Raw genomic sequence first — 27,985 nt, 5'->3', positions numbered from 1 at the left:
ATGGCTCCCAATGAACCAGGCCTCTGGGTATTTATGTCCTTTCTCCTTTCGTTGACTCTCCCAAACTGAATCAGACTGACCCTGTGACCAAAGGAATGCAACATTGAAAGCATCAAAGTGTCATCATGCCAGTCTTGGCCCAATGCCCTAAGAAGTCTTGGTAGTTTCTGCTTTTATGCTTTTGGGAGCTCCAAGCTATCCTTGCTCTCATTGTCTCACACTAAAGCTATCAGAATTCAACACATCCAATACAGGCCCACATGCCCCATTTCTAATGCCATCCTTTGTCCTTACTAGAATGTGTACAAATCGGGGAATGACAAAAAGTTCTATTGTGGCCTACTGATGCCTTGGTTTAAAGGATCATTTGTGTCATCGATATTTTGAATTGTTCCTTTGTTGGGCATACTAGAGGGAACTGCTGAATGGCTGGGAGGTATGCCTTTCTACTATAAATGGGGGGCAGTTATCTGAAATGGGAGGATTCTCACAGATGAGCAGTAATGTTCAGGAATGGGACGCTAAAGAGTTCACATGGAAGTTGATTTTCTTGACAACCATGAGTTTGAATACTCCTTGAAAATCTCTGTATATGCATCTGTTTGTGGACAGCAGCTTCTGGCCTTCCCTTTGTCTTCCAACACTCCTGGGTTCTTCTTCCAGGCACTTCAAGCTCTTCTGATCTCTCCCTTTCATTCCAAGTATCTACTTTCTTTTCCCTCAACTGTCCATCAGCTGAGTGTAGATCCATAGAAAACTGCAGATAGACTTTCAGGAGTTTCTTGCATAAAAAAATGAAACAAAGTGATGAAGATGCAACCATTGATATTTTAGGGGCAGTAGCTCAGCCTTATGTTTTATCATGACACTGCTAAGCTGCTATAATCACAAGCATGGCTGAGTCCTTTCCCACCTGAGGTGAGTAATGAGTGGGAGCCTCATCTCCAGCTCCATTGAGTCTGACACCTAAAAGGCAAAAAGTATTCTGAGACCAGGTCTGCACACCGCAATATGGTCCATGCTTTCTAGCAGAAAACACTGTCTTGTCTTTCCCTATGCACAACAGGTTTAATCATACCTAATTAAGAGTATTCTGATTATGAAAGGGGCCTGCCTCATTTCCAGTGGTCAGCCCACCCTCCTCCCAAGATCCATTCTTATTTCTGTTTCCATTTGACAGAAACATTAGAGACTTAGGGTCCCCCCCCCTCAAGCCTATAAGAGTTTAAGAACAATGTTACCAAATCCTGAGAGGTAAAAATTTATTGATTTCTATCATATCAGCATGTTATGATATGGTCACGCGTGTTCACACAGCTGACTTCTTAGAGCCAAAAGAGGATTCTGTTTTTCCATTTAAAAATACATTTTTTTTTCAGCAGGAAGAAACATTTTAAAAACGAACATTTTCATATTAAGTGGGTATTACAAACAAACCCCCCCCCTCCAACTCATGAGGAATAGGGCTGGTCAGCGATAGATCTCTGGGTGCTTCAAATTTGCATTCCACCTCTGCCCCCAATCTGTCCTGTCTTCTACATAAAATACGTCTGGGGGAAAAGAAATTAGAACCTCACCAAAACAGTAGCCTAAATCCAGCCAGAAAAAAGAGGTAGACTGAACTGTAACTATTGAACTTATTTGGTAGATTGTGCAAAATATTTTAAAACATTTAAAATTTTCAGTCGGATCAAACATATTCTACAAGGAACTGAACAACTGAGGTTTTATATGCTTAAAACAAAATCTTAGAGATGCCTATACCACAATTACTTTACTTTGAGAAATGAAAGCATAAAACCGGATTGAGAACTATATACTTCCCCTGTACTTCAGGCAAAGTTTGCTTTTGTCAGATTCCTCAAAATCTAAAGCTCATGTGGTAGAACTGATCTTAATGCTTTTCCTACCCTTCAATCCCCTGCTAGGGTCAATAATAGAAATTTTCTCAGAACAGTGAGCAAATTAACTGGAAGAAGTTTATTCAATATTAATAGTTAAAACAAAATGAAACAAAAAGAACAGGGTAATGGTGTGCTGGTGACATATACAACTGGCTCCCAAGGGCCAATCATTAAATTTCAGGGTTTTGCCAGCAGTTCTTAAACAATTGTTATTAAAATTATATAAACTTACAATTAGTGCTAAAGCTAAAAAGTGGTCTTCTATTATGGGTAAGAAAGAATTTAAGAGTAGATCACATCCTAGATTGAATGACAGTAAATTTCCTGGGAGATGAGCAAGTGGAGTAGGATATAATACCATAATTAAACTCATGTTGAAATGCAATTGTAGGTTGGCAAAAGGGTTCAGAAAAAAGCAATTAGGAATCTTGTGAGAATCAACTGGCTATGTGGAATTTATATACAATGTTTATATTCTAATTTGTCTTTTTGTGTCACACATCCTTGCTATCAGGAAAATTTATAAGAAATTTGTGTAACATATATGAATATATATTTTTTTTCTGAGATAGTGGACCTTTAAACACTTATTGGCACACCAGGAGAATGAAGAGGAGAGGTTAGACCCTCTGACCCAGGGAAGGAGGTTCAGAGTTTTCTCATTGGGTGTTTCAGCCTGCTCTTCTCAGCATGCACTGCAGGAGGGGCCCTAAGCACAGGCCTACAGGTATTAATGCCCAAAGAATTCCAGTATGACACAGACCATCCCCACTGCTAAGAATTAAAGCACTGTACTTGGAAAAAATCAACTTTATTTTCTCTAGGTTAAAAAAAAAAATAGAACCAGCTATTAATTTTTGCTAAGAAAATGCTTCTTTTGGTGTTCATGTCTAAATTTCTGAAAATGCAACCTGGTTATTAAAATCATCCCGAATGCATTCATAAACCAGATCCATGTGTGACCAGCCCTTTACAAAAATTAATTACATTTGCCACAGCCTTTACATTCATTCTTTTCATACATTACAACATGCAGATATACAAAGAAAGATCAAACAAGTTGAAATAAACATTACAGCATCAGGAAAATGAAAATCCATCTGTATAAAATAAATACAACTTTGTAATAACTGTAAAGAAAATGAAAGCAATTAACAAAATAATGGCAGTTTAAAGTATAACTGTCTCATTACCCAATCATAAAATAAGTTACTGTAAAATGCATAGACTCTTTACATGTAAAGAATTTGTGCATCACAGTCATGTGTCCAACAGTTTTACACAATAAAAATAAAGCCATTCAAAATGTGTGCATACTTTGCAATTAGAATACACTTAATATTTTTTTGCTCTTTAAACTGTCTTAAAAATATTAAATGTAAAAATCCTCAGATGAACATTTTACAGAAAAACCCATATTTAATCTTCTATATGGCTACAGTCACCTTCCCCCAACAGATCAGCACCTCCAGCATTTTCCTAGGGCCCAGTTCCTAGTTGCTGGGGACTGGTGCAAAATGATTACAACAAAGCACCAAGCAATAACTGCTCCAGAGTACACTGGCTCTTCTGTGATACAGAATTTCACAACGTAGGTGTTTTGGTCCCAAACATCTTAGTCTCTACCCCTTATAAAATGAACTAGTATATCTGATGCCCTGTGCTCCTTTTTGACTTTGCCTGGCACGTTAACACATGTAAAGCTCATAGCTCTGCAGGGCAAAAAAAAAAAAAAAAAAAAAAAAAGGAAAAAAATATAAATATTTTAAACAAACCATTTTTATCCATCCTTTGTGGACTAGAGCTGAGCACACTCAATGATAACTCTGGAGTGAAGTCCTATGTAGTGACTTCAGAAAAAGAACAAAGAAACAGTTAACTCTTCCTATTCAGTAGTGCAAATAAAACATTTCCTTTTTAAATATAAAAAAGAATACTAAGAAGACTACCCATGATTAAAGACTACATTCTATGATTATAACCAGGACCAACTAGTTTAGAGAGTCTTCAGAGAAGTGATTGTCAAAAAAACACTACTAAGACAAATCCACAAGAAGTAAGCAACATGAACAAAGAATGAAGGGCCATCCTAAGCATCAGCAGTTGGCAGCAACACTAGGATGATGTTCTGAAGCTTACACTGGGTGATGTAAGATTTCATTTTGATAAAAAGGCTGATAACAATATCAGTACAACCTATTCTTGATAATCAGGGATGCCTTTTCCAGCCCATTGATTATTCAGGCTTTGGAGTTTCCTCTTCCTCATATCTCTCTGTCTTTCCATGTTATTTCACTATTCATTAACAGTCCTACATACACAGGCAAGAAAAAGCTAATAACAATTCAAATCATTTTTTTTTTTAAATTAGAAGCATCCCAAGAAGGAAAAAAGAGTTTGATGAAAAGTAAAACTTCAAACTCCTTCAGGAATCAGATTTTTGGCTTCCTTATGACTTATAACTGGATTAAGTATCCAGTAATTAATTTTCCAGTAATCTTTAGTTCCTTTACTGTGAAAAATTAAGGATTGGTTGAATATCAAAAACCAAAAACTACTTAATGATATGACAGGTTTGAACTCAGCTATCTTTTTTTTAAAAAAATCTTCTATTTAAATTCTCAACCAACTAGTTTGCTCCTCCAAAACATCATTTTCTACTCTGTAATTTTTCTTTACCCTCTATTGCTCTTAAGTCCATCTATCATGTGTATATTTCATCACTGATAATTGTTTCTGAAGTTAAGAGTGACTAGCTGGCTTGGTCACTTTTGCAGTCACGGAATCTGCTTGTGGCCAAGCAGATGCTCTATCACTGTTTTTTGGTGATGCCAGGATTCCAACAGTGAGCTCTCAACTCTATCTCCTGTGGGAATCTAGGCAGTCCAGCTGAGACCAAGAAGTGCTGAGATTCTAAAGAACCACTGGTATAACACTGGCATAGTTTTGTTTTCTTTCCCCTTGACAAAATATATGACCTCCTTTCATCTCACTTTACAAAGAAAGTTCAAATACGAATTTTTATTCAGCTCTGTATAGTGGCACATTGCTGCTTCCCCAGATTGCCATAGAAGAACACTGATTTTTCTCATTATATTTCCTAGTACAGCAGGTGAACTCCAGTTACTGACAAGGAAAGCACTATCAAGGCTCTCAAACAAATACATTTGCAAACCGAAGAGAAAGAACATATTAGAAAGAATCAAAGAGGGGCAGGGCAGATCAAATACACATCTATTTACAACTCATGGATCAATTTTCAAAAATTAACTCACATCTATAACGACTGTGGAAATGATACTGCATTTGAAAAATAAAGCATCTTACAGGAAAGTTTAATGTGTACAGTATATTTAACAGTGTCACGTTCCTTTGGAGCACAGCAATGTCAAAAATGGCTCTAAGCCACATTTATGTATACATTTTTTTAAAAAATAGGAGAACTGTTCACTCTACCCTGTGACTTGCTTTGCAATGAGGGAAAGGTCTACAAGCTAGGACTATGCATAACTATTTTTTAAGAGTGAGCAACCTCTCCCCAGATGGCTAATATCTCAAATGAACAATTCATTTCATCTTGTAATTAAGTAATGTTTGCTGGATCTCAACCAGAAGCATCACTGAGCTTCTCTTTGGCTTCCTATCATCACTGACACCTTACAAGTGAGACTGGTCTTACTCATTGTCACTGTAGAACACATAATGAAATGCTTCAGTTTCAAGAAAATTGCATTTTATAACAATTGTTACCAAACCAAACATATCAAAACTGTCTTCTGCATTTTAATAGTATAATATAATATTCAATGAGGTATTTCAGTTAATGCATCCTTCCCCTTCACATATATTGAGTTATCCTAAAGATGAAGCTGCTGTGGGCTTTTATTTGGTGTTGCTTTATCTTTCCCACACAACTGTGGGAAAATTCACATCTTTTTTTGGTTCATTGGAAAACAGAAACATTAGCCTTTATTTTTATTTTACAGCTTACTTCTCAGAATTGTTATTTGTGTAATTCGTGACAACAGGGGAGTCTACAGTGCTCAAATCACAGAAAACTACCACAGACTTATTAGATCTTAATCTTACAACCCTAAACTGAAAACATTCTCTATTTCAACACTGATGTAGGGCCAGCATTTTTTTGAGAAAAGTTTGGTTCTCCTGTGAGGTACATCACATAAACATACTGACCAAAAGGAAAAAAAAAAAAAAAGTTTTCTAGAAATAACAGAAACTTGATGTTACCCTCTTCAAAAGCAATTGGAAGAGACTGGGAAGCCTTTTGTGCAGGCCTCTCCTGGTTACACCAACCCTGAGAGGGGCAGCTCTTTGATATAATGCTGGAACACACTGCTGTCTATACAGATATGGAGGGGAGCCACTTGAGAACCAGTCACCAGTAGAAGCCAATGTCTGGCTCTTGCTCTTATTTTCCTAATGAACTAGTCTATTTTCCCTTAAATTGATCATCTAAATGTTTTATGTTAATTTGTTCATCCATCCCCAAATGCGTTTAGTGATACTATGTCAAAGAGGGGTACAGGGAGCCTCTAGTTACAAACAGGATCACCCTGTCAGGGAGGTGCCCAATGCAGGGTGGTGCTGGACAGCAGCTGCGGGCAAAACTGCAGAGACAGGAGAGCCCCCAGGAAGCCCACTCACTGACGAGGCTTACTTTTGTCTTCAGGCTATGTTACTATCATTTGCTATATTGGCATCTGATAAAAGTGCATTTTGTAAAATACAATTATCAATTTATAATATGCCTTCTATACAAAAAGAGAAACGGGGTGATGCCCCCACCCCACCCTACCCTGGTGGAAAGGAAAGCACTAGCACATGTAAACATGGTGCTGGACTGAGCTAGCCTTCATAAAATCAGAGTCTATGCCAGGAGGTGTTCAGTGGACACTGGTTCCTCCCCACAGGGAATATCAACACTGCACCTGGTCAGGTGCTAAGGACTGAAGTTTGTTACTTCAAGCAACAGGGAAAACACTCTTTGGGAGGTGCCTCCAGCTCCCTCCCCTCATGGCTACTAGTACCACAGCCCAAACGGGTGGAGATGTGGGCACTGTGGCGCACTGCTCTAACAGGGACTGCTAGCTAGGAGAGATCTAATTCTGAGCTTGAACTAAATGACCAGGTAGATCCTGTGGCAACAGTTTCTTTCAGACAGTCTTTCAGAATGATTTTTATGATTTCCTCTTCTCCAAATGTGATGTTTGCCTATATGTGGTAGAATGTATCTCTTTAAAACATGAAAAGTTCTTAAAATATATCAGCAGGTCATTATATTACTGATCCTCATTTTAATAGAGTTTTAAAATATCCCAAAGGGGGATAAATATTAATTCATCCACTGAATTTCCTTCGCTTCTTTTATATATTCTGATTTGCACATGTAAAATAATGCACACTCATGAAAGTCTGAACTCCTATGGTGACCTTGACAAGTCCAAGTCAATTCCTAAAATAGGCAATGGTAAAAATACTCAATGATGTTGTACCACATACAGGCTGACAACACTGCAAAAGAGTATATAAGAAATAACCACGTGTTGCTGAGGTTCATCTCCCTGGAAACAGCTTCCTTCTGACCCTTTACAGGTGGAAAGGCTCCTGAAAGACAAGACAGAAATATTGTTTACTGCAAAGGCAGGTCTCCTACAATAAATTTAATGAGACTCATGGGGTCTTTTTGTTTGTTTGTTTTTTGAAAGCCTTCTGTAACTTTCCATTGTTCCTGAAAAGAGATCTCATTTGAAATACAATTTCCAAGCCACTAGGTTCTTCCTCATTCCAGCCTTTATTCTCTCTGCTGGAATGCCCCTCCTCAGTGAATCCTTCCCATATCAGAAAAAAAAAAAAAAAAAAAAAATGCCACTCCTGGCTCTTGTCACTCACAGGTTTATTTCCTTCTTAAAATTTCCCCTAATTTTAAATTTTCCCTGTAATGGTCTCATCTGTCCTTTTCTCTATCTATAGACTTTTACTGTTTGTCTTCCACAGGAGTAAAATCTGCATGAGAACAGTTATTCCGGTAGCTTTTTCCCCTTATCTGGAGACATTTCTATAGTGGCTGGGACACAGGATCTGTGAAACTGACACCAAATAATTTCTAAAACAATATAATTTATACTAGCCCATTTGAAAATAAATTTTTTTGCCACAAAAAGTGATTATATAACACCAATAATATTTTTAAAAGGCAGTAGGCCTTATGAAATATATCTTAATAATAAAAAGGAAAAATACAAAGCAAACAGATGCCTCCAAATTCTTTTCTGGAAAGCCAGATCATTTCAGAGCAATTTTACCTAAGGTCATCTTTAACACTCTTCAGCATTCACACAATCTTTGTCCTTGCTGATAATCTCCCAGGGTAAGCTGATTCAAGAGGGGATTTGCTGCTCACAAGCAATTTACAGGGTGTACTTTCAAGTTTCAAGGTCTAATATGCAAATAGTTTTCTTAAAAAGAGGCCTCTACTATTGTTACTATAATTTAGGCCAAATATATGAAGGCAAGAAATTGAGGTTGAGAAAGCAGAGATCTTGGTAGTCTCTTATCACCCATACCTTCTCAGCTTTCTGTTAAACTAAAACACCAAGGCCATTCTCAGGTCAAGAACAACTTTCTGTTTACCTTTTTCTCCCTATAAAGGAGCTAGAAAATAGGCCTATAACATAGCAATTCATAAAGCATTTTGGTAGTACTGAGGCTGGGTGGGTGTTCTACTAATAGTAATTTCCTTCTTTCCTAACTTCCTTTTTTCTGCTGCCTTCTTCCCTCCTCCTATTTTTTTTTTTTCACTGCACTTTAGTTTTTTATAGGGTGCAGAGAATATTTAGAAAGAACCTTAGACTACATAAACATTTCTTTTTCTCTTAAGAATAAAAGACTTAAGTTTTTAATCCAAGAAAACTTAAAAAATGAATGTTATCCTTTCATGTAAAGAATAAGCCAGTAAAAACGCAGTTAAAAATGACCTCGAATAGCTACAATGAGATTATATGATGAAATGCCAAAACTCTATGCTATTTGCTACTTCATAAAACATCCCACCATGTAGGGTTGGGATGTAGCTCAATGTTAAGAGCACCTGCCTATCATATGTAAGGTCCTGGATTTGATCCCCAGCCCCCCACCCAAACACACACACACATTCTCTCTGTCTCATTTATAAAATGCCCCACATGATTATACATGTATGACTACAGTTTTTCACTGATTCTCTCTCCTTTGTGTGAAATCATACTCATTGCCTTTGCCCACAAGCTAATACAGAGTGAACTTAACATAAATTTGTCTTTATAAAAAATTATAAGCTGACATATCTTAAATACAAAAATACTTTGATTACTTTAGGGAATTTAAGGATTTGAAAAATGGCTATCATCCCTTAAGCCTACCTTTAAGATTTCTGGTAATTTCACAAATGTACATAATAGAAAATACTGTGTACCTGTTTTATAAAAATGTGATAAGAGGTCCTCTTTTTCAATAAAGCGTTGATAAAGCCAATTGGCAAGGTCATCAGTCTCCAGGGGTACATCTTTAACTGGAAAGATCCTATCAAGGGTTAGGAAGAAAAAGGACAAACTTGTTTAATTCAAAAGTGAAAATCATTTAGAACCACAACTTAGCTTTAGTAATGAAAAAATGAATAAATTTATAGAAAATATCTTTGCTTTTTTTTTTTTTTTTCGGGGAAGAGGATAGCAGGGGCACTTGACCACTGATCCACATCCCCAGCTATATCTATATATCTATATATATATTTGTATTTTATTTAGGGACAGGGTCTCACTGAGTTGCTTAACGCCCCACTTTTGCTGAGGCTGGCTTTGAACTTGTGATCCTCCTGCCTCTGCCTCCCAAGCCACTGGGATTATAGGTGTGTGCACCATGCCTGGCTCCATCATTGCTTTCTAAGAGTTGGTCTGAACTTCTCAAGGCCTTTTGGCTTTTTTTTTTTTTTAACATTTATTTTTTAGTTATAGGTGGACACAATATCTTTATTTTATTTTGTTTTTATGTGGTGCTGTGCTGGGAGCCATCAGCCAAGTAGGTATGACAAATTCCTTGCCAGCTTACTCCCATGCTGTCTAGTGGAAGGACTTCTGAAAGGTGACCTTGCTCAAGGACCAGGGCAGGATCCGTGTTTAGGGTGTTCCCCCTTTAGAATAGGGCGGTTTAGCATAATAGGAGATTAGGGTGTTCCCCCTTTAGAATAGGGCAGTTTAGCATAATAGGAGATTAGGGTGTTCCCCCTTTAGAATAGGGCGTATCCTGCTGCTGAGTTCCTCTTGAGTTCTTAGGGTCAGACAATATATTTTGGGAGACAGAAGCCCATGTGGAGTGGATTTGGGCAGAAGTGGATTTGGGCAGAGAACGTGGATTTCCCCAGAACGTGCTTGTAGACTGCCGGTGTGAGATTGGGAATAACGAATTGCTGTTTGAATCTACAAGCTGTGTGGAGACTCGTGATTTGTGCCCAGCCAGAGACTGCGGCAGTGCTGAGGATTGAACATAGCACCTCATGCATGCCAGGCAAATGCTCTACCTCTGAGCCACAACCCCAGCCCCAGGCCTTTTGACTTTTGAAGTTGTTGTTCATTATAGTTCACTTATATGTTTATTCAAACATTTATTAGCCTATCATGTGTTAGGTCCAGTTCTAGAGGCTGAAAACATACTTTTATATTGTCCTAATTTAGAAATTATTACTGAGAATAATTATGTCTTTATATTTCCAGGTGGGAGCAGTATGTAGAACAGATGAAGTTTTAAAATGCAGCTAAGCAGAATATGCTCAGTCATTTCACTAGGCATATTACTAGGCATCATGATACATTTTAGCAATGTCCTTTGGCAGGAAAGTCAAACAACCAGATTGAATCTGCCCAAATTTGGTGGCTTTTCAGTAATTACACCATAATAATGGTTTCATGAGTAGGCACTTTCATTGATTAGAAATGACTACTAGAACACTATTCACCTCTTTGGGCCAATTAACTTGGTATTTATCACTATGTTTATTCTTTAGTGTTAGATCTTATCTACTAACTTCCTGCCAACAGAAGATGATCAAGTTTCTTCCTATTCTCACCACACATGTGCATCCTTTCCATCATCCTTATCAACAGTAAGATATGCAGTAAATTCAATGAGATATTTAATGTAAAACTTAGGTTCTGTATTATAATCAAACATTCAGAGTCAAATCATATAGTGAATTATGGCCTCTATTCCTTTCTTGCCCATTTTTATTTTCCCTGGATTAAGCAATTACATTATTTTTATTTATGTAATTTTCTATGTACAGACAACTAATTCAAGCCAATTGTCCAGAATCAGTTCTCTAGTTTGGGTCCACGACTTTTTCTAAGAAGACTAAAAAGAAAATACTCTCTAGGCTTGCTGGACGTGGTGGCTCATGCTTGTAATCCCAGTGATTCTAGAGGCTGAAGCCAACCTCAGCAAATGAGCACGGGCCTAAGCAACTTAGCAAGACCCTGTCTCAAAATAAAAAATAAAAAGGGCTAGGGATGTGGCTCAGTAGTTAAGTGCCCCTAGGTTCAATCTCTATTTCAAAAAAAAACAACAAACACTTCTATGCTTTGTTGGTAATTTGGTCTCTGTCATATCTGCTCAATTTTGCCTTGTGATATGAAAACAGTCAGAGACAATATACACATAGATATGCAGGACTACTCAAGTAAAATTTTATTTAAAGATTTTATACACACTCAGGACTTGATGCCTGTAATTTTCATTCTATAAAGTCCTCTTGCTACCATCCTAATGATGCTCTGTACTCCTAAAATAGACACAGTATTTTCTATACCTTGTTTTTCTTTTCTCTACTCATTTGGATAGAGCATTCTCCAGTGGTTTCTAGGAAAAGGGTACTTGAAATCTTAAAAGTTTGCAACAAATGTCTTTTTTTCTGTCTTGCTATAGCTTGGATCTTAAATATCCCCCAAAGACCCATGTATTGGAGGCGTGGTCCCAGGAGGTACTACTAGAATGTAGTAGAACCTTTAAGAGGTGGGACCTATTGGAAGACTTTTAGGTCATTGGTGACCTCCTCCCCTTCCTTTCTCTTTGCTCTTTGACTAAGGAATAAGCTATTTTGCTTCACCACATGTTTCCACCATAATGTGCTGCCTTGTCAAAGGTCCAAAAGCAATAGGGTCAACCACTCATGAACTGAAACCTCTAAAACTCTCAGTCAAAATAAACCTTTTCTCTTTAGAAGTTGATTATCTTAAGTTTTTAGTTATAGAGACAGAAAGCTCACACTAACCTAGTCTTCAATTTTGGTTGATAATTTGGCTACACATAGAATTCAGAGTTAGAAACCATTTTTTCATCTCTTTTGTTGTCCTTTCTGGGAATTTCTTATTTAATTTCTAAACATTTTACTGAGTTTTTATTTCTTTTATTACATTTTTAATTTCTAGAACTCATACTGTTCTATGTTCGTTTTTAGAATATTCTATTACAGTTGCAATATCTTATTGTTATGAGAGGTTTTCAAAATTGTAAAAGTTTAAACATTCACAAAAGAAGAAAAAAGGATTAATGAACTCTAATGTATATTATGATTTTTCAGCCACTGTCTTTCCAGTATTGCCTCTTTTCTCTAAGTCATGTTTTATGTTTGTTTCAGTCTCTATTTTCAGAGTTCAGGCTGGTTGGATCACTAGTTACCTGGTAATTCACTATTATTTGCTCACATTTATGGATGTTAGCCGAAAGCCCACAGCATATAAGTGGAGTCCACTGGCTATAAGCCTCACTGATAGTCATCTGGCTGGGTCACATAAAACCGTTTTTCCTCTTGAACTCACCCATTTTCCCAGGGAAAGAGCCTCTGATTTCTTGCCTCCAGAGGAAAGCTTTCTTGTAGCCAGAGAGGGGGTGGGGTGGGGGTTGGGCACACAGACATTACTTCACCATGCTGTTTTCATGCTGGGACCTCTGCCTCAGCAGGGCTGCTGCTCCTCAGCATAGTTTCTATTTCTCTAGAGTAATCCTCCCATATTTGCCAGGATAGGGAAAGAATTATCAGTCAGCTGTGGGATATAGGGTAGGGGTTTTTAGTTCTTTCTAAACAGATTCTGACCAGTCTGCCCAAGCTTAGCAACATTTTAACCTCACTTCTATGGGTATGGATGCTGCCAGTCTTTTAGAAGTTCTAAAGTATAAATCAGGTGGGATGGCTTCCCACAGCTGGCTCAGGGTTTTGTCATGTTATTTATTGCTTCATCTGTTTTCCAACTTACCAAGGTTTGTTGACATTGTCTCCAATACTGTTCTCTTCCATGTGGGTTTGTATCTTTAAAAAACCCCATTTAGGGCTGGGGTAGTGGCTCAGTGGAAGAACACCTGCCTGGTATGTGTGAGATGCTGGGTTTAATTCTCAGCACCACATACAAATAAATAAAATAAATAAAATCAACTAAAAAATATTTTTTAAAAAAATCTTAACTTTCAGGTAGGAAGACAAATTAATTCAACTGATGGCAATTTTACTAACACGTGTCCTATGTGTACACTCGATTATTCTTGCTATATTGGTCTGGGTAGGACCTTTACTACAAGTACTGATAATGAGCATCCTTGTCCCCCATTCTTAATCTTTTAGGGAAGAAACATCCAATAGCTCACAATTAAGTATGGTATTTGCTGTAGATTTTTTCTGTAGACACATTAATCGTATTAAAGAAATCTACTTCTAGTCCCAGTTTGCTGAGAGTGTTTTATTTTTATTATGAATAAGAGTTGCATTTTATCAAAAAAAATTTCCATCTAATGAACTGCTTATGGAATTTTCTCTTCAATTCTATTAATGAGATAAATTACATTGATTTTAGATTTCAAACCAAACCTTTATTCCTGGAAAGTATGTTCTTGCTATATAACATGATGTGTTTTTCATGTATTGCTGGGTTTGGTTTTATATCTATAATCATATAAGAGGCTTGTCTGTACATTTTTCTTTCTTATAAAGTCCTCAGTTCAGGTTTTGGTATCTGTATTATGCTGGACTCTAAAACAAGCTAGGAAGTATCCCTTCTTTTTCTATGTTCTGGAAAAGTTGTATTCCATATCCTTATATTGTCTTTTAAATAATTACAGGATTTGATGGAATCCCCCTTTTTCATTGCTTATAGTGGTAATGTAGGTTTTCTCTCTTTTTTTTCTTGATTAGAATGAACAACTTTATTGTTTTCTTTTTTGGGGGAGGGTGGTACTGGAGATTGGACCCTAGGTACTTAACCACTAAGCTACATTCATAGTCTTTTTAATTTTTTAATTTTAAGACAGGGTCTCACTAAGTTGCTTAGGGCTATCTCCTACAAGTTTTGAGAGATCATATTTGCATAATCATTCTGTTAAAACTATTTTCTAATTTTCACTGTAACCTCTTGATAAATGTTAAATAATATAAATTCCTCTTATTTCCTATTGATGGATAGTTTTCATCTTTTATTATTATAAGCAATGTGGCAATGAATGACATCATACAGATGTTCAGTCACAGGTGTATAAATTTACCCATATGATCTGTGTAAATTTATCTATGAGAAATTCAAAAGTTAAATGCATTAGTAATTTTTGAAAGTTATCACTACAGTATCTTTAGAAGGATTATACTTGTTTATATTCCACTAAAAAATTATGAAAATGCCTTTGATGAGAAGATTTTTAAACTGAAAAATAACCAAGTCAGAAAATTCTCATTTAGTTGTAGATGATGGCCAGCAGTGTTTCTCAATAGGATCATGCCATTTCTGGTCTATATTCTTGGGGATTCATCCATAAATTCTCTTTGTTCATTTAATATTTATCCTTTTTTTTTCTGATATTAGGTATTAAACCCAGGGATGTTCAACCCTGAGCTATATCCCCAGTCCCCCTTTTTATTTAGAGACAGGGTCTAGTTAAGTTGCCCAGGTTGGTTTCAAACATGAAATCCTTCTGCTTCAGCCTCCTGAATAGCTGAAATTAACAGACTTTTGGCCCTTTGCCCAGTTTAAATATTAATCTTAATTTAGTAAAAACATTCTGAGTCATAAAGATAAGCATCTTATAATTAAGTCCTGCAATGCGATTCTGGTTCCTAATTTTTTTTTTTTTAATACTAGGGATTGAACCCAAGAACCCAAGAGTGCTTAACTTATATTAAGCCACATTCTCAGCACCCCCTCCTTTTTTTTTTTTGGCAGGGGGTACCAGGGATTGAACTCAAGAGCAGTCGACCACTGAGCCATATCCCCAGCCCTATTTTATATTTTATTTAAAGAGAGGATCTTAATGAGTTGCTTAGCGCCTTGCTTTTTGCCGAGGCTGGCTTTGAACCTGTCTTGGCCTCTCAAAGCTGCTGGGATTACAGGTGTGCACCACTGTGCCCAGCATCCTGGGCCCTTTATTTTTTAGTTTGAGACAGGATCTCAATAGGTTGCTTATAGCCTCGCTAAGTTGCTGAGGCTGGCTTTGAACCTGTGATCATCTTGCTTCAGCTTCCTGAGTGACTGGGATTATAGGCATGCACCATTATGCCAGGCCTGGTTCCTATTTTTATAATTATTTTTGTAAAATGTGGTCCTATTTTAAAAGTAAAAAGCCAGAAAAGTGAGTAAAAACTTTTCTCTCCTCTCAAAGTTTGAGACTGAGCTATAACTCAACTTATAACTCTTAGTATCCACTAAAATAAAACAAGAAAGGAGTTCTGCTTCTTGTAATGACAGTCATTAATGGGTAACAATTATAAATTTTGGACAAAACAAAAAAGTAATCATTGAATGCACTTAGGAGAACTAAAAGCAGGCAGGCACTGGAGAAGAGTCTGCATTGGAAGATGGGCAATTTTCTCCTTTTTTTAAACATCTTTTCACTTGAGAACAATTCAGTCAGTGCCACTTAGGTAGGCTTGAATTTACATAAAAACACGTGTCAGTCCTACTAGTTTAAGATTCAAGAGGACAGACATTAGTGTGACCATTGCAACTGGAAAAGAAGAATCCCATTAGGAGTAAGGCCACAGTGGGAGCCACAATCCGATTTTAAATTCAATTCAAATCTCCTGATGACCCTTGAGCAACGTATATAAGGGGTAGAGTCCAAGCAGAATAATGCCCTGCAGTTTTTAGCCAGCATGGTCTGCACACAGGAAATTTCATTACTTCTTTCTCTTAAATATTTGGAAATTTAGAAAGGTTAATTCACTTCATCTTGATACTAGAAGGTTGTCTCAAAACTAAAAAGTAAAACTGAAAATCAGATTTTATTTTTAAGTGAATGGCATAACTAAGTTTTTATGTTTAGATGATTTAATACTATTTTGACACAGCTTTGCAGTATAAGTAGTGCTTTTTAAGCTATTCACCTACTACTCTTAGGAATCTCACTCTCAAAAAAGGAATGAAATAAATGCACCCAATGCAAATGTCTGCAAATCTGCTCTCACTTAGCAAGCTATAGTAGCCCTGGCATCTTCCTATTAAGAGTCCATGTCAGATGAGTGTGGTGGCACATGCCTGTAATCCTAGCAACTAGGGGGCTGAGGCAGGAGGATCATGAGTTCAAAGCCAGCCTCAGCAACTAGCAAGGCCCCAAACAACTTAGTGAGACCTTGTCTCTAAATAAAATATTAAAAAGGCTGAGGATGTGGCTCAGTGGTTAAGCACCCCTGGTACAAAAAAAAAAAAAAAAAAAAGAAGTTGATGTCAAAGCTAGTGATCACACACAGTTCTCTCAGCCACAGGAATTAGGGTATAGGAATGGACTCATAACCAGTTAGGGTCAAGGTGATAATAAAAGTTCTATAGGGGCTATAGGGAAAAGTTGAAGAAAGGGTGCCAGAAAAACTTAATCTACTTTTCCTCTTGTCTTTGTTCTTTCATGGAAGTTTGAGGTCTCAAATTTCTGTTACCTAGCTGTGAGCTAGGCAAACAACCGACATAGAAAGGAGAGCAAAACTGAGAAAAGCAGAGCTTGAGTCATTGCAAATTCCATCATAGAACTTGTCCTATTTTGGATATCCAGTCAATAATTTTCCTGATCATTAAAGTATAACTCTTTTTCAATTGGGCTTTTAGTTACTTAAAGGATACAAATACAAACCTGACAAAATCTGTACTCAATTTCCTAATCTTATTTCCACAACTTCCCTTTATGCACGTTATATTCCAGCTATGGTATAGATAAGTGGCTTCCATAGGCCATTGTGTCAAAGGCTTGGTTGTGTATGGATTGACACCCTACCCTACCAACTGTCCAGAATAGCTTGATATTCCCTTGACTAAGAGATAGCCAGAAGGGCAGACCAAATGTCTGCTCTCAAGAGCAATCACTTCTATTACTCTGATTGTTTGATTACCATGGGATTAAAATATTAAAATGAGTAATCCCCTAATATGGCAAAGGATCAAATGCAGGAAATACCAGTCTTCTTGGAATCAAATAAGAGCAGTTTTTGTGGGATTGAAATAAATAAACCTATATATCAGAAATCAACCTTTGCAATAACAATAGCTATCCCAATGAAAAACCAGCTCATTATTTTTAAGAAACAAAAATTCTTATTATCAATAAACTAGAATGTGCTCTTAAATACAGAGTATTCTACCAAAATACATAGAATCTGATTTAAGAGCACTAGATGAAATTATATTTTCAAAAAAATAATGCTTAGCAGATGGCACTGTATATATTAGTTAGAACATTTGAATTTTTAAGCCACCAAGATACCAAAATGTGAGCCAACAAACAACATGACTAAGCCTCAATTCAATTTTGTCAACTACACGAAAGGAATCAAGCACTAAGGGAGATTCTGACATAAAACAGTTCCTGCTTTCAAAAGGCTAACAAATCTAGCAGAGAGATGAGAAAAATAAGCAATGAGAATATGATAAATGTTGTATAGAGTCTAAAGAACTATCATGTGAGTTTAAATGAAGGAATGTGCATGTTCACTTATCTATGGCACATGATAAATTCATAAGTTACCACTTGAGTTTGGCCTAAATTATTAAGTAGAATTAAATTTAAAACAAATTTTTAGCTAATTAATATATGCATATAGTTTTCAAAAGGCAAAGTGTACTATAAGGTAGACAATGAAAAATAATAGCACTATATTTTCCCTTGTCAGATCCCTGTTTCCCAGACAGAACCCTTTCCAACTGTTTCTTTTGCTGTTAACTTCCATATAGCTTATTATAACACCATTTCCAGATTACTCCATTTAAAATTTATTCATTGACTTCCTACTATAGAATCTAAGAATCTGGCTATCTTATAAGATTTTCTCTTCTCATGTCTGTCCTTTTCTTCTCTGGCAGTTAAAATTTCCTTCTTGGTGTCAACTCTGTCCTTTATAACTAAATCCATGATTATACTTATTAGTTTATGTTCTACTTATTTTCTTACATGTCTGTTTCTGTTATCAGACTATGTTATACTCATCTTTGTGTACCCTATGTATAAATCAACGCCTGGTCCTTAGTGGGAACTCAAGTTTGCTGAATTGAATTAATTGACAGTAATCGGATAGGGTAATGGGCAGTTAACTGACACTATCAGGGTAGGTACAATAATAATAATTCAAAAATTCCCAAACTGCTTGTTACCAAAAATAGATTAATGGACAAGAACAGACACTTTAAAGTTTAACATATCAGAATATCTCCCAGCATTCAATTCCCTGAAGTTTTACTTTGAGCCATTATCCTGAGGTAAACTGCTCAGGCCTGATCCTCCTCTGAAACAATTAGGCTTTTTTTTTAAAAGAAAAAACACTTAGGTATCTGAAAATAGAAATGAGATGTTAACTTTTACCTACTTTAAATACAGGGGAAAAACTAAGGAAGACATTTCCAAAAACTCTGAAGGTAGCAACTTACACTTATATTAAGAAATAATTTTGAGTAGCCTTAAAGTCTGTGTAGATAGGGAGATGGCAAACACTCAGCATGAAGGCCACTGCTTCCCTTCACAGTCAGGGGTAGATAACTGAGTTCCCTTCCTGAGCAGACCTTGCAACTGTCAAAGCTACAGCAAACCAAGAAGCCACTTAAGGATATAAACAATGAGAAGACACTGCTCAGAATTGGAATTTATTATATCTTTGTTTTGTATCCCTGGAGATGTTGTAAGATGCTTAACAAATGCTTGTTGAGAGAACAGAAGGGAGCCATGCAGTAAGCAAAACATGGTATTGGTATATTTGTCGAAGAGAATCACGATTACACTTTCCATGTGTCTATAGACTTTTTAAAACTTTTTATTTTAAAGTAGTTTCAGTCTCAGAGAAAACTTATAAAATAATACAAAGAATTCACATATATATTTAACTGAAAATTTCCTCAATTTGTCCCACCTTCTCCTGCCTTTATTGTTCTTTCTATGCAGGCACGCCACACACACACACACACACACACACTCTTTTTCTAGTGTGCATTTTTTTCCTTCAATTTTTGAGAGTAAGTTAAATGAAATGGTTAGACAAAAAGACCTAGGTAGTTCTTCCATTTATCAGTTTCAATGACTTTAAAGATCTTTAGCTAAAGATAAACATCAGTGAGAGTCAAGTATACTCATTATTCAATTAAAACTTAAACCCTAACATATTTTGTATTTGAGGGCATAAAATTCCCGACATAACTAAATAATTTAGAAAATAAAAGTATATATTTTTAAAATTCCAAGAACACTTTCCTAGACCTTGAAGAGACTTAAAAGTGAAAAAGACATCGTAAACCCCAGGAGGAAGAGGTGGGAAGAGAGCTCTTCATTTCCAGTGTTTATTCACAATCACTCAGCAGATTTATAAAGTCCTCCAAGTCACATTATGGCTTAAAAAAAAAAAAAAAAGATTCACACACTATTAATATCTCAGCAAATTGGCTGTGTTTGCTATACTCTGGTTTTTTTTTTTTAGTTATTTATTTTTATGTGGTGCTGAGGATCAAACCCAGTGCCTCAGATGTGCGAGGCAAGCACTCTGCCACTGAGCTACAACCCCAGCCCAACTCTTGATTCTTTATAAGTGAGGGCTCTCATAGCTAAGCCTGGTTCTTGGGCTTCCTGACAGATCAGGATGTATAGAGTCAGTTCCTAGTTCTCAAGCCTTCATACTCAGACCAGGATTTATATGTACTATCGATGTCCTAGTTTGGGGCTTTCACACTTTGCTCAGGTTTGGAGCAGGACTTAGAACATTGGCTCCCTTGGTTCTTAGGCTTTTGGACTTGGACTGGAACCACACTACTGATTTTTCTGGGCTTCCAGCTTGCAGACTGCAAGACTGTGGAACTTCTCTGCTAGTAATAAATCTCTTTCTCTATATATCTCTGTATATCCTATTGATTCTGTTCCTTTGGAGAATTCTGTTTATACTATGTTATGTTACTACAAAATTATTTCAGCTATTCATTTATTTTTACTCATTCAAATGAATTTTAAAACCCTTTTGTCAAATTTCCTGAAAAAGTAATACTAGATTCTGACTGATTCTGATTTAATATAAATTATTTTAAATCTATAGATTTATTTATAATTTTGAGTCATCTCCTCTAGGAACACAGTCTTTCCATGTATTGTCTTTTGTGTTTTTACATTTTAGATGATACAAAATGAAATATTTATAAATGAAATGATATGTTTGAGACTTGCTTCAGAACAATTCAGAGGGGTCTGGGAAATAATACAGAAGAATCAACATTAACCATAAATTGATAAGGGGAGGGATGAGTACATGAGGTTTCATTTATAGGTTTGAAATTTTCTATAAGAAATGTTTGGGAGGCATGGCTATTTCTGAAATTATACCCCCCCAAAACTTCTGACTTTTTTGGTTTTTTTTTATGTAGTAAAAGCAGAAGGGAAAACCAAGTGACATATTAATCATAGACAGATTTGGATTTTGATATAAAATGTTATACTAAATGTTATATTCTAAATGTTAGATTAATAGATAGCAATCATAAACAGACACAGGTTTAGACATAAAAATAAAGTGTAACATTTATCAAAACACTTTAAGTAATGGCAATACTTCTCATAAATAAGGTTTTAAAAATCTTTTCGACAACTACTTTCACTATGCAGATGTAAGTTTGACAATACTCTCCAAACTAGAGTAGAGTGTGTGTGTGCCCAGCAGTACAACTGCTAAATCATAAGGTCTGTGCACAGTTACCTTAATGGATGTAGTAAAACAGTTCTCAAAGTGTAGTCTAACAGATTACAATCTTATTAGCAATATATAAGAGGTCACTTTTTCCTGTTTATGTCAAAGTCATCATCGTTGATTTCTGAAAATCTGATTGGCTTGAAATAACAAATTTCTTTTGTTAAAAAAAAAAACAACTTGAAGTAAATATGTCAAACAGTGGTAGTTTGACTTCTGCTTTTCTTATCCCTTTAATTTCCTTCTCTTGTCTGATTTCTCTGGTTAGTGTTTAGAGAAATTATATTGAATAGAAGTAGTAAGAGAGGAGGGACATCTTTGTCTTGTTCCTGATTTTAGATGAAATGCTTTCAGTTTTTCTCCATTCAGTATGATGTTGGCTTTGGGTTTGTTATAAATAACTTTATTTTTTTTTTATTTATTTTTTATTTTTTAAATTAATTTTTATTGTAGGTTGTTCAAAACATTACATAGTTCTTGATATATCATATTTCACACTTTGATTCAAGTGGGATATGAACTCCCATTTTTACCCCATATACAGATTGCAGAATCACATCAGTTGCACAACCATTGATTTACATATTGCCATTCTGGTGTCTGTTGTATTCTGCTGCCTTTCCTATTGTCTACTATCCCCCCTCCCCCCTCCCCTCCCCTCTTCTCTCTCTACCCCCTCTACTGTAATTCATTTCTCCCCCTTATATTTTTCCTCCTTTCCCCTCACTTCCTCTTGTATGTAATTTTGTATACCCCTGAGGGTCTCCTTCCATTTCCATGCAATTTCCCTTCTCTCTCCCTTTCCCTCCCACCTCTCATCCCTGTTTAATGTTAATCTTCTTCTCATGCTCTTCGTCCCTACTCTGTTCTTAGTTACTCTCCTTATATCAAAGAAGACATTTGGCATTTGTTTTTAAGGGATTGGCTAGCTTCACTTAGCATAATCTGCTCTAATGCCATCCATTTCCCTCCAAATTCTATGATTTTGTCATTTCTTAATGCAGAGTAATACTCCATTGTGTATAAATGCCACATTTTTTTTTATCCATTCGTCTATTGAAGGGCATCTAGGTTGGTTCCACAGTCTTGCTATTGTGAATTGTGCTGCTATGAACATGGATGTAGCAGTGTCCCTATAGTGTGCTCTTTTTAGGTCTTTAGGGAATAGACCGAGAAGGGGAATAGCTGGGTCAAATGGTGGTTCCATTCCCAGCTTTCCAAGAAATCTCCATACTGCTTTCCAAATTGGCCGCACCAATTTGCAGTCCCACCAGCAATGTACAAGAGTACCCTTTTCCCCACATCCTCGCCAGCACTTGTTGTTGTTTGACTTCCTAATGGCTGCCAATCTTCCTGGAGTGAGATGGTATCTTAGGGTGGTTTTGATTTGCATTTCTCTGACTGCTAGAGATGGTGAGCATTTTTTCATATACTTGTTGATTGATTGTATGTCCTCCTCTGAGAAATTTCTGTTCAGGTCCTTGGCCCATTTTTTGATTGGGTTATTTGTTATCTTATTGTCTAATTTTTTTAGTTCTTTGTATATTCTGGATATTAGGGCTCTGTCTGAAGTGTGAGGAGTAAAGATTTGTTCCCAGGACGTAGGCTCCCTATTTACCTCTCTTATTGTTTCTTTTGCTGAGAAAAAACTTTTTAGTTTGAGTAAGTCCCATTTGTTGATTCTAGTTATTAACACTTGTGCTATGGGTGTCCTATTGAGGAATTTGGAGCCCGACCCCACAGTATGTAGATCATAGCCAACTTTTTCTTCTATCAGACGCCATGTCTCTGATTTGATATCAAGTTCCTTGATCCACTTTGAGTTAACTTTTGTGCATGGCGAGAGAAAGGGATTCAGTTTCATTTTGTTGCATATGGATTTCCAGTTTTCCCAACACCATTTGTTGAAGATGCTATCCTTCTTCCATTGCATGCTTTTAGCCCCTTTATCAAATATAAGATAGTTGTAGTTTTGTGGATTGGTTTCTGTGTCCTCTATTCTGTACCATTGGTCCACCCGCCTGTTTTGGTACCAGTACCATGCTGTTTTTGTTACTATTGCTCTGTAGTACAGTTTGAAGTCTGGTATAGCTATACCGCCTGATTCACACTTCCTGCTTAGCATTGTTTTTGCTATTCTGGGTCTTTTATTTTTCCATATGAATTTCATGATTGCTTTCTCTATTTCTACAAGTATAAATAACTTTATAATGTAAGGTAGTTCTTTCTATTCCTAGCTTCTCCAGCACTTTTAACATGAATGGGTACTGGATTTATCAAAGGCCGTTTTCTGTATATATTGAGATGATCATGTGATTCTTGTCCTGAATTCTACTTAAGTGGTCAATTACATTTATTGATTTGCGTTATGTTGAACCAATCTTGCAACCCTGGGATGAAACTCACTTGTTAATGTTGAATTATCTTCTTGATGTGTTTTTGAATGCAGTTTGCTAATATTATATTAAGGATTTCTATGGCTATGTTCATCAGGGATATTGGCCTGTATTTTTCTTTCCTTGATGTGTCTTTGTCTGGTTTTGGTATCAGGGTTATACTGACTTCACAGAATGTATTTGATACTGTTTCTTCCCTTTGAATTTCATGGAATAATTTGAGAAAGACTGGTTTTAGTTCTTCTTTAAAGATTTGGTAGAATTCAGCTGAGAATCCATCTGGTCCTGAGTTTTCTTTGTTGGAAGTCTTAACATTGCTGTTTCAATTTTATTACTTGATATTGGTCTTTTTAGGTAACATATTTGTCTTTAAAAATTAGTTATGTATTTTTTAATTAACTTCCTCAAATTGAAAATAAGTTAATGTCCAAAGTCCCTAAATGTTCCAGTTTTAGTATATATGCTGCTGAAGCAAGAACTAAAGTCCCACACTGAATACATTCTCCAAAGTAATCCATGCCCTAGTCAAATTAGACATGAACATAACACCTCTGCTTGTATAGCAATCTATGCCACTATACTTAGGTTACATTTCTTCTCAAGATTTTTAAAACTGAAAATATAAGCTACTTATGCACAAAAGAAATAATCATCTTTCACTTTCTGTCCTAATTTGAAGTGCAGGAGATATTTATGTTAAGAGCAGCAGTTACTTTCGCATTTATCCTTAAACACTATCACTGCAATTAAAATCTAATTATGCTTAATATTTATATTAACCACTTAATAGCAGTGAGCTGTGCTCACTACTAGTAATAAGCTGTAATAAGTGACATAATGTAGAAAACTGTTAGTTTGACAGAAATACTCTCAAATGTTTCCCACACTTTAGCCTTAGCTCCTCTTTACTTTTCAAAAAGTTCAATAATGTAGTTGCATACCTACTAATACAAAACTGCTTCCCTAGTTAAATAATGTAATATTGGGAGGAAAGAATAAGAAAAGACATCTTTATAGTAAATGGCTGAGACATATGGGAATTCTGATTTAGTAATAGTGAATATCAGTAATTCATACATACTCAATATGTTTTAATAATTGCACTTTATATAAAAATAAGGCACGCTGTAGTCAAAAACATTTTTTACCAGTACACCATTTGGTGCTCACAATAATTCATTCACTGAAGTTGGTGCAATCTCTGAGCACCAAAGTCTTAGGGTGGGCTGCTGAGGAGTCATGTATACACTGAGTATAGTTATTAGCAAAGTGGCCTTGGCACTTAATCACCATTTGTCCCAAGTCTTCCAAAGAATAAGCTCCAAATACCTGCCCTAAAAGTTCAATTTTTGAATGACAACAACACTACCTTTTCGTAAAACAGGATCAATTATGTAACTGCCACTACGTATCTGCTGCTACTTTCTCATCTATGTGATATTTTAGGTATTTGTGTAGCATTTTATATATAACATGGATTTTAGAAATCTTAAAAATCAACATAAGCCTAAGAAGTAAAAAGTGACATAAGTAGAAAATTGCTATTTGAAACTATTGCATTCTTGTATTTTTTTTCCCTAAACATCAGTACAACAATCTAAAATTAAAAAAAAAAAAAAAGTGCTGCACTTTCTGGTAGTGTAGATATTCCCTTCCTGTTTAAATAAAGAGAAAAAAATGTTAAGAACTTATTAACACAGTATGATGGGAGTCATTCTATAGGGAAAATGCCATTTTTACTCACAGATTTCCATATAGTTGTCATGAGTCACATTATGTTCATTGCAATGAGGTACAAAATAGTGGAAATTATTAGGTAGCTTAAAATGTACAAGAAGAACAAATAAATATATTATGGAAATAAAAAATTATCTAAGCACTGACTAACATTAAATAAATTATGTCAATTATCCTATTTCCCAAGTGAATTCTGATGGTAAGAAATACTGTAGTATACCAGCTACCCCAAACACATTCTTTAGGTCTCAGCAGCATCAAAATGTACTACTCAGGAGAGGACAGTCACTATTCTCTATGGAATTTACCTATAGTATGACATAAGCACCTCAAATATCCAGAAATTTATTACAGATTGAGTACTTATGAATTGTTCAACTTTTAAAAACCTGTTTGTACTTTCTTAGAATTGTTAATTACTGCCATCTCCAAATTTCCTTCCATTGATCTAAAATGAATTCCTTTCAAGCAGTACTTGTGTTCTAGGATTTATATATTTTACCTCTTTTGATAATCTACCAATTGCATTTTTAATGGAGAAATTAAAATACATGATATATTTCAAACTGGATTTGATCAAGGCTGAATAGAATGGAATAATTACTTTATGACCCTCATATGTCATACACCTCAAGATTAGACTAAAAAAACTAGCAATAGTACTAACTACTCCATCTATACCAAAGCCCTCTAAGACTGAGGGCTGCTAAGTTGTTTTTTAAAAGTCAGCTGGGGTTGTTAAGAATAACATAGTAACCGGCACAAAGGCACATGCCTATAATCCCAGCAGCTCTGGAGGCTGAGACAGAAGGATCCTGAGTTCAAAGCTGCCTCAGCAAAAGTGAAGTGCTAAGCAACTCAGTGAGACCCTGTCTCTAAATAAAATACACAATAGGGATGGGGATATGGCTCAGTGGTCATGCCCCTGGGTTCAGTCCCTAGTATTACCCTCCCCCGCTCACACACACAAAAACAAACCAAAAACAAAATAACTCAGTAATGCTTTGGAGAAAATGTCATTATAGGAAAAAAAATCAATTCATAAATTTTTTGTTTGTTTGTTTACTGGGTACCAAGGACTGAACCAAGGGGCGCTTAACCACTGAGCCACATCCCCAGCCCTTTTTTATTTTGAGACAGGGTCTTGCTTAGTTGCTCAGGGCCTTGCTAAATTGCTAAGACTGGCTTTGATCTTGTGATCCTCCTGCCTCAGCCTCTCATTTCACTGGGATTACAGGTGTGGACCACCATGCCCAGCTTTTTTTATTTTCTATATTGAGACAGGCTCTTGCTATAATGCCACCATACAGGGCATAAATACGTTTTTAAAACCTGCCTGTAGGTAAAGATAAGAAAGATAACACCAAACAAAAGCAGTTTTTCAGTTAACATTATGGTTTTCAGGCAATCTTTTCGGGCTCCCATTCCTAGGTTGAAGCAGTCAGTACTATTCAGTTTTCCTGCCAACTTCCTTACATTAAAAGAGAAGGGATTTAGGGGTGGGGATGTGGCTCAAGTGGTAGTGTGCTCGCCTTGCGTGCGTCAGGCACTGGGTTCGATTCTTAGCACCACATAAATGTGAAATAGAGATACTGTGTCCACCTAAAACTAAAGAAATAAATATTTAAAAAAAAAGAGAAGAGACTTAAACCTTATTTATTCACACACACATACACAAGTATACATATATATGCATATGATTATTAATGTTGCATTTCAAAACTTTTACTCTAATTGAAAACATCTTGACCTTGATTAATATTTTAAAAATATAACCAAACAGAGTATGAACTAGAACGGATATCTTTTCCCATCTCCAACGGTGCCCTGATAGACTACAATAATCATGAAGAGTCAGCCTATGGTTGATAGAGCTTATTCCTGAGAGCTAAGGTCATGGCCCATGTCCCTTTTCACAAACTTTTGAAAAACCTCAGTACTGTGCTGACATCAGATACCCCTGTTTTGTCTAGCCCCTTTCATTTGCTTTCCCTTTCCTACTGGAACACAGGTCCATCCCCCTTCCTTAACTCTAGCCAGACAATGTCTTACAGATTCCTGGGAAGAAAAGGAAAGTGTATCTCCTCACCTGTCCAAACAAGACTCCTAGGGTATGTACATACCCATAAATTATCAGGCATAATGTGCATTTTAGTGGATAGAATATGATTCTACACCATAATTGAATCTCTACTAATCTAACACAATGAACTTTTCTTTACTATTTTTACATCTGATAATAAATTATTTTTCTATATCAAACTAACAGTTCCTTATCTTCTATCTATACTTTGGATTTACTCTCCAGGTCAGGGTTTCTTAACTTTTGTTTTGGTCATGGATGACTTTGAGAATAAAGTTAAAGTAGTGAATCCTCTCTGTAGAAAGTACAACATACATAAAACCATAAAAGTTTTGCATATAGACTTTGTTAAAAAATTATCTGAGGCCCATCCATTAGGCCCAGGCTTAAGAACCTCTGCTTCAAGTGACTTAAGAGCCTTATTCTTGTTCCTGATAATTTTTCTAAAAAAATAGACCAATTCTTCAATTATTAAGGTTCTACACCACTCATTTTTTTGATTATCTATAAACCAAATTTCCTATATTTATTGACTAAAAAGAGGGTCAACTATAACAGAATGCTCAAAAAATAGAATTTTTTTTCCTTGATTCAGTTTTTTTTTTTTTTTTTTGGTATGATCTGTTAGGACATCTACATATATCAATGA

At 36.0% G+C, this 27,985-nt stretch overlaps 1 protein-coding gene across 3 annotated transcripts in view; it reads right to left on the bottom strand.

Moving 5' to 3' along the window:
• Positions 1 to 1,248: 1,248 nt before the first annotated feature.
• Positions 1,249 to 27,985, bottom strand: part of Lpgat1 (lysophosphatidylglycerol acyltransferase 1) — a 75,970-nt gene continuing 49,233 nt past the window's right edge. For 2 of the 3 annotated variants that reach the window (XM_076873119.1, XM_076873121.1), the window contains 2 exons: positions 9,376 to 9,482; positions 1,249 to 7,529 (listed from right to left, as the gene is read on the bottom strand). In XM_076873119.1, the coding sequence (XP_076729234.1) occupies positions 7,378 to 7,529; positions 9,376 to 9,482 (259 nt within the window). In that variant the 3' untranslated portion in view covers positions 1,249 to 7,377. Of the gene's footprint in view, positions 7,530 to 9,375; positions 9,483 to 26,663; positions 26,862 to 27,985 lie in introns of those variants that run through there. The other variant, XM_077105079.1, reaches the window with a different exon arrangement.

Source organism: Callospermophilus lateralis, chromosome 13 (genome assembly GCF_048772815.1).
Source record: "Callospermophilus lateralis isolate mCalLat2 chromosome 13, mCalLat2.hap1, whole genome shotgun sequence".
Classification (NCBI taxonomy): domain Eukaryota; kingdom Metazoa; phylum Chordata; class Mammalia; order Rodentia; family Sciuridae; genus Callospermophilus; species Callospermophilus lateralis.
Note: the sequence above shows the minus strand (reverse complement) of the source record. Positions and strands in the feature narration are given on the sequence as shown.